The sequence below is a fragment of the Prinia subflava genome, chromosome 8 (genome assembly GCF_021018805.1).
Source record: "Prinia subflava isolate CZ2003 ecotype Zambia chromosome 8, Cam_Psub_1.2, whole genome shotgun sequence".
NCBI lineage: Eukaryota > Metazoa > Chordata > Aves > Passeriformes > Cisticolidae > Prinia > Prinia subflava.
In genome coordinates, this window is record NC_086254.1 from 21,058,669 (window position 1) to 21,064,695 (window position 6,027).

The 6,027-nt window shown below is 64.7% G+C and overlaps 1 protein-coding gene across 2 annotated transcripts; it reads right to left on the minus strand.

Moving 5' to 3' along the window:
* Positions 1 to 611: 611 nt before the first annotated feature.
* Positions 612 to 5,554, minus strand: TMEM98 (transmembrane protein 98). 2 transcript variants are annotated; one of them, XM_063404987.1, is made up of 8 exons: positions 5,468 to 5,508; positions 4,072 to 4,197; positions 3,133 to 3,319; positions 2,692 to 2,823; positions 2,408 to 2,441; positions 2,057 to 2,172; positions 1,554 to 1,613; positions 612 to 868 (listed from the first exon to the last, which is right to left on the minus strand). In XM_063404987.1, the coding sequence occupies exons 3-8, from the start codon at positions 3,291 to 3,293 to the stop codon at positions 661 to 663; spliced, it is 711 nt and encodes a 236-aa protein (XP_063261057.1). In that variant the 5' UTR covers positions 3,294 to 3,319; positions 4,072 to 4,197; positions 5,468 to 5,508; the 3' UTR covers positions 612 to 660. The 2 variants fall into 2 exon arrangements, with proteins under 2 accessions (XP_063261057.1, XP_063261058.1); XM_063404988.1 differs by lacking the exon at positions 4,072 to 4,197 and having other exon boundaries at positions 5,468 to 5,554.
* Positions 5,555 to 6,027: the final 473 nt, after the last annotated feature.

A 6,027-nucleotide genomic window follows, 5' to 3' on the forward strand; every position in this document is an offset into this window, starting at 1 on the left:
CACAGCTCCTCCAAATTCCCATCCAACACCCTCAAATCCCCTCTAAACCCCTCAAACCCCCTCCAAACTCCCTCCCAAGTCCCCCAAAACCATCCCTAGACCCCCAAACCCAACAAATCTGCCTCCAACTCCTCAAACCACCTCCAGCTTTCCCAACCCTTCCAAACCCTCTTCACATCCCCTTCCAAGGCCCCCAAACTCTGCCTAGACCCCTAACTCCTTCAAATCCCCTCTAACCCCCAAACCACCTCCAACCTTCCAAACCCCTTCAAAATTCTTTAAACTCCCCTTCCAACCTTTCTCCACACTCCCTTCCAAGTCCCTCAACCCCTCCCTAGACTCCCCAGCTCCCCCAATTCTCCCTCCAACGCCCTGAAATCCTCTCCAAACCCCTCAATCACCCACCACACTCCATCCCAAGCCCCTCAACCCCTCCAAATCCATCTCCAACCCCACAAAATCCCCTCTAACCCCCTCTATCACCCTCCACACTCCCTCCCAAGCCCCTCAATCCCTCCCTAGACCCCCAACCTCCCCTTCAACACCCCCGTTCCCCCCCCCCCCCCAGGACCGCTCCCCATCTCGTCTCCATCCAGACACCACATCAGCAGCTCATCCCAGAACCGCCGGGGCTGGGGGCACATGGGGCCTTTATTGGGGTCAGATGGCCGACTGCTCCTGCCGGGGGGGCTCGGCGGGGCCCGGGGGCCGCTCGGGCTCGGTGGCCATGGCGGCCTGGCGCAGCACGGCCATGTGCTCCTCGGCGGCCGCCAGTGACCGCTCGACCCAGTGGCGGGCGGCCGGCTGGCGGCAGGCGCTGCGGGTCACCAGCACCAGGTGACTGACCGACAGCAGCAGTGCTGCGGCCCTGCGGGGACACGGGGCCGTCACTGCCCTGCCACCGCCCTGCCACCCCTCTGTCACCACCCTGTCGCCGCCCTGCCACTGCCCTGCCACTGCCCTGCCACCCCTCTGTCACCGCCCTGTCACCGTCCTGTCACTGCCCTGCCACTGCCCTGCCACTGCCCTGCCACTGCCCTGCCACTGCCCTGCCACCCCTCTGTCACTGCCCTGCCACCCCCCTGCCCCATGGTGGCTCCCTCAGCAGCAGCTTGGCCCCCAGTTTGTCTATGGTGGCCACGGAGAGGACCCAGGGAATGGCCTGAGGTTGTGTCACAGGGAGGATTTGGGATGGATCTCAGGGAAAGGTTCTTCCCCCAGAGGTGCTGGCACTGCCCAGGCTCCCCAGGGAATGGTCCCGGCCCCAAGACTGCCAGAGCTCCAGGAGTGTTTGCACAGCACTGCCAGGGATGCACAGGGTGGGGTTGTTGGGGGGTCTGGGCAGGGACAGGAGCTGCACTGGATGATCCTGGGGGTCCCTCCCAACCTGGGATATTCTGGGATATTCTGTGATCTGCTCACACCCAAGGGGCCTCCCCATCCTGCTGGATCACCTAGGGGTGTCCTCAGAGGCGTGGTATGGGATAGGGGTGTGTCCCCACCTGCAGGTATCCCCCACCCAGGAGTGTCCCTGTCCTTCCCCCTGCTCTCACCTTGCATCCAGCAGTTTGGGGTCCAGCGGGGGGTACATGGATCTCACCACATCATCCACCCTGCGGTGGGGACAGCGTTAACCCCAGGGGACACTGTGGTGACACCTCAGCACACCCATCCCAGGCCTCGAGAGCCCTCTTGGAGCCCTGGGACCCCCCCCAGAGCCTCAGGAATCCCCCAAAACCCCAGGAGACCCCTGAGCCCCAGGACTCTTCCCAGAGTCCCAAAATTGCCCCAGGGCCCTGGGACACTTTCCAGAGTCCCTAAACACCCCTGAAGTCCCCAGGTTTCCCTCCAGAGTCCCCAAGGTCCCCCCCAGTGCCTCAGGACCGCCCCCTCCCCTGAGCCCCCAGAGCTCCTATGACTCCTCCAGACCTACCCTGTCCCAAATCTCTGGGGACCCTCCAGAGCCCTGGAATTTTCTCCCCCAGTCCCTGGGGACACCCCAGAGCCACAGGACACCACCCAAGAGCCCTGGGACCCCCCAGACATTCCCTGTCACCTGGGGCTGATGCGCTTGGCCACCACGATGATGTCCCCCAGGCTGGCTGGGGATTTCACACGCGCACCCGAGCCCATGGTCATGGCCACCAACTTCTCAGTCAGCGTGTGACAGATCTGGGGGACAGTGGTGGGCACTCAGTGCCACCGTCACCACCAGTGCCACCTATCATCAGCACCAGTGCCACTCACCCCACCCAACAATGTCACCATTGCCACCATTACCACAAGTGCTGCCTGCCATTGACACCACCGTCACAAGTGCCACTGGTGCCACCATTGCCACCAGCTCTAGCAGTACCACCAGTGCTGCCATTGCCACTGCTGCCACCAGTGCCACGCCCTGACTCACCTTCAGGATGGCGATGCAGTGGGACACCAGACCCCTGTGGAGAGGTAGGAGGGTGTGAATCCACCTGTGCCCCTCTGCTCTGTCCTTGTCCCCCACGTGGCTTCCCTCTCCCACCAGCCCACACCCCATGTCCCCCAGACCTGTGGGGATATTCCCACCCCAAGACCATCTTGAGGACCATCCCCATGGCTTGGTGACCTCCAAATCTGTCCCCTGCATCCCATGATGGGGGGCTGGCACTGTACAGGGGTGCCCAGCAATGGGGGGACACAGAGGACACTCACGAGGCATCCTCAACCCAGTCCTCATTCTCCAGGATGGCCTCGATGTGGGGGTTGGTGATGACCACGTCGTCCAGCTCCAGCTCTGAGGGCTCTGACTGCGTCTCCGTGGTGCCCATCAGGTCCACGATGGGTCTGTCAGAGATATAGGGACATGCCACCAAGGGCCACCTCCTTGGGCTGCCCCACAGCCCCAGTGGCCCTCATGCTGATGGACGTGTTCCCACCTTTGTTCCCCTGGTGATGTGGATGTGTCCCACACTTCTTCCCTCTGATGATGCTGGACATGTCTCCTGCATCATCCCCCTGATCACAGTGGGTGTGTCCCCATCTTTGTTCCCTGGATGCTGCTGGACATGTCCCCAGCACTGTCCCCAGCCCATGGGGGTCGGGGTCCCTCCCTGCTGGGGACAGGGACACCGCCACCCCCGCGGGGTCACTCACTTGGTGTCGTAGTGGTGGCGCAGGTCCTTGGGGTGACAGTAGCGCTGCCTGCACACCACCACCAGCGCCACGAAGGACGCCAGGAAGATGGTGGCCAGCACCCCGATGGCCACGATGACGACAGTCTCCATGGCTGGTGCCCGCCGGAGGGGCTCAGGCATCCGGTGCCATCACAGCACGCTGGGGGCTGCAGTAACAGGGGGCAGGGGGTTGGAACCCCACAAGTGTTCTCCTCTCCATCCCTGCACCCCAAAACTCCTGGGCAGGAGCAGGTGTCACCCCTGGATGGATCTCTGTCCCCAGGGTCTTTCTAGAGGCAGTGTCACCTGGGGGATGTGGTGATTCTGGATGTGGGGTGCAACAGGATTTGGGGGGCTGGCCTCATCCCATCACCATGGCCATGGGGACACAGGGACAGGGGCCGGGGTCAGGAGAGCAGGGCCTGGGCCATAGGGGGGTGTGGGCACCCGAAAAGTGTGTCTTTCTGGGGCCCCCACCCACAGCCTGTCCCTATGGGGACATGGAGACCCCCAGAGCCTGACCCTGATGGGAACCCCCAGAGACTGATCCCTGTAGGGAGCCCAGAGTTCCTGTCCCTGTGGGGCCACCCCCCCATGGGGGCTCCCAGAGCCTGGTCCCTAAGGAGACACCCCCAGTTTGGATTCCTATGGGGTCATGTGGACCTCCAGAGGCCCCTTTCCTTGGGGATCCCCCAAATCTGATCCCAGCTGGGCCATGGGGACCCCCAAGCCACCGCTGCTGCAGCAGCAGAGCCTGTGTGTCCCTGTCCCTGTGGACAGCAGGACACTGGCCATGCCAGGCCCAGGGGACCCCATGTCCCCACACGGACAGACTGGGAGTCCCTGTTGGGTTCCCACCCTGCGGGGGGACCCCCTGTGCCCACCCAAGGGCCGGGGGCTCCATGCCTGCCCTCCCTACCTGCTCCAGCCGGAGGCACTGCCGGGCGGGACACGGGGACACGCAGGGACGGTGCCACTTCCGTGCCGGGCGTGCAAACACGGCCAGCGCCGACCTTCGCCCCCTGACTCACACCTGGGCCCCCCACTAAGGGGGGGAGGAGGATGGGTCCCCCAAACCCTCCAGCCCCGCTGCTCCCCTCCTCCCCCCACCCTTTTTTTCTTTCTCTCCTAAATCCCATTGAATTTTAAGCCAGGTTTAGGGATTTGGCTTAAATTTCCAGCCTGGCTGCACTTGTCCCTGCAACCCCACAAGGCTGGGGACAGTGAGGGGGGGACAGGGTGCCCCCCCGGCCACTTTCTCACTGCGATTAAAGCCTTAAGAGGGATTTTGGCTGCCAAAGCTGCTTTTGCTGTAACCCCCTGGTGCCTGGTCCTGGGGGGGGACACAGGTCCGGGGGTGTCCCCAGGCCCCCCAAGTGTCCCCAGCACCACTCCCAGCCCCAGGGGGTGTCCCTGTCCCGGCTGGGCTGGGGTGGCACCCTGCCTGTGCAGCGCCAGCGAAGGTGGGACCTGGCACCAAGGGTGGACTCTGGGGGGACACTGGGAGAGGGGGTCACTGCTGGGGGGTTTGGGGGGTCTTGGGATGAGGGTGACACTGCTGGAGGGTTGGGGGGGTCCTGGGAGGGGGGGTTGCTGCTGGGAGGGCACTATGAGGATAGTGGGGGAGGGTTGCTGCTTGGGGGACTGTCTGGAGAGTCCCAGTGAGGGTCTGGGGGGGTGGGAGCTGCTGGGGGGTCCCGTGAAATTCTGTGAGGGAGGATGAGCTGCTGAGTGGGTCCTGTGAGGATCTGGGGTGGGGGCTTTGCTCTTTAGTGGGCCCAGGGGACTCTGGGAGTGTCTGCGGGGGTGGGGGGTCGAGGCTGGAGGGGGTCCCGGGGGTGTTTGTCTGGGGATCTGGGGGGGGTCAAGGCTGGAGGGGGTCCCGGGGGTGTTTGTCTGGGGGATCTGGGGGGGGTCAAGGCTGGAGGGGGTCCCGGGGGTGTTTGTCTGGGGGATCTGGGGGGGGTCGAGGCTGGAGGGGGTCCCGGGGGTGTTTGGGGGATCTGAGGGGGTCGCGGCTGGCGGTTCCCGGTACCGCACAGCCCCGGTTCCCGGGGGGGGCACGGGGCTGTGGGGTCCCGCCGGGCCCTGGGGGTCGCTCCAGGGGTCCCGAGGTGGGGGTGGGGCTCTCTGGGGGTCCTGGCAAGGCTCTATGGGAGGGATCGCTCCCAGGGGTCCCCTACAGCGCCTGGGGTGCCGCGGGGTGTTGGGGGATGGCTGGGGGGGGTCCCGGGAGGGTGATCCCCCCCCAGCCCCCTCGGCGGGTCCCTGCAGCCCTCCCGGATCCCCCCAATCCCTCCCGGCCCCCCCCGCACCTGGAGCGGCTCCGCGGCGGCCGCGAACAAGATGGAGCCGGGCGGGGGGCGCGGAGCGGGGCCGGGAGCGGGGAGGGAGCGGGGTGGGATCGGGCCGGGAGCGGGGAGGGAGCAGAGGGGGAGCGCGGGGGGAGCGGGGATCGGCCGGGCTCTGCCCCAGGCACCGCCCCGCTCCCGCCCCGAGGGTCTCCTGCGCCTCCCAAAGTTTTTAAAGTGCGTCCCATGCATCCAAAAGTGTCCCAAAATGTCCCAAAGCACTCCCACTGCACACCTGAAGAATCCCCTATTGTCACAAAGCACCTCCTTGTGCTCCTAGGCGGCCCCAGTGCATCCCACAGTGGCTCCGTTCTGTCCCCAAGTGCCCCTGCTGCACCCTCGAAGCATTTTGTCCCCCAAGGTATCCCCTGGCGTCCCCAAATTCACCCCCTGCATGCTAAACAGTCCCTTCCCTGTCGCCAGTTGTGTCCCATTGTGTCCCAGTTGCATCCCACATTGTCCCCATTGTGTCCCAAACTACCATTCCTGCAACTCATGAAGTTTTCCTTTGTGTCCCGAAAATC